This window comes from Gekko japonicus, unplaced genomic scaffold (genome assembly GCF_001447785.1).
Source record: "Gekko japonicus isolate JY-2015 unplaced genomic scaffold, Gekko_japonicus_V1.1 scaffold1606, whole genome shotgun sequence".
NCBI classification, from domain to species: Eukaryota; Metazoa; Chordata; class Lepidosauria; order Squamata; family Gekkonidae; genus Gekko; species Gekko japonicus.
Genome location: NW_015170934.1, coordinates 275,469 through 276,201, shown reverse-complemented (window position 1 = coordinate 276,201; position 733 = coordinate 275,469). Strand labels below are relative to the sequence as shown.

Sequence of the window (733 nt, the reverse complement as noted above, 5' to 3'; positions counted from 1 at the left end):
GGCCGCGCCGACCCAGCTGGAAGCCGGTGGGTCCCCCTCGCCCGCCCTGCCTGCCTGCCCCGGCTCCCCTCGCCCGACCCCCGCCGCCGCCTCTAACCTGCCTTCTCCCCTTCCTTCCTTCCAGAGCTCTACTACCTGATCGCCCGCTTCCTCCAGTCCGGGCCGTGCAAGAAATCCGCCCAGGTGAGAGGCGAGGCGAGGGATCCCGGCCGGCCGGCCGGGGAGAGAGAGGGGCGGCTGGGGGGGCCTGCGGGGAGGCTCTCGGCGGAGTCGGGTCGCCCTGCCTCCTCTTCCAGGCTGTGGCCCCGAGGAAGGAGCCCCGCCGGGCGCAGGGGCAAACGGGGACCCGGGGAGTGGGAGCCCCCCGCCGCGAGGGCGGGTGGGGGGGTGGGTGTCGGGGGAAGACCGGGTGAGCAGGCTGGGGTGGCTGGAGAAGGGGGCACGCGAGGGAGGGAGGGTGGGTGGGAAGTCCTCGTCCTGTGACTCCTCGCCGGCCCTTAAAACCGGGGTGGGGGTGGGTGGGGGGAGGCCTTCTTTGCTCTCCTTCCAGTTTACTGCTCTCCCTTTCTCTGGCTTGTTGTGGCTTTGAGTATAGAGTTGCTGCGGATGTGCCTGCCGGTGCATGGGATGAAGTGAGCTCTGGTTGATGCTGGGGATTTTGTTAAGGCTTTGGGGTGCATCTGGGACTTTGCTTTAAAACTTCCCCCCAGTTTCTCATGGCTATTTTCTCCCC

At 67.9% G+C, this 733-nt stretch overlaps 1 protein-coding gene across 1 annotated transcript in view; it reads left to right on the top strand.

Moving 5' to 3' along the window:
• Positions 1-733, top strand: part of BRWD3 (bromodomain and WD repeat domain containing 3) — a 118,000-nt gene that overhangs the window by 37,535 nt on the left and 79,732 nt on the right. The window contains exon 2 of the mRNA XM_015418847.1: positions 125-216. Coding sequence (XP_015274333.1) covers positions 125-216 — 92 coding nt within the window. The remainder of the gene's footprint in view (positions 1-124; positions 217-733) is intronic.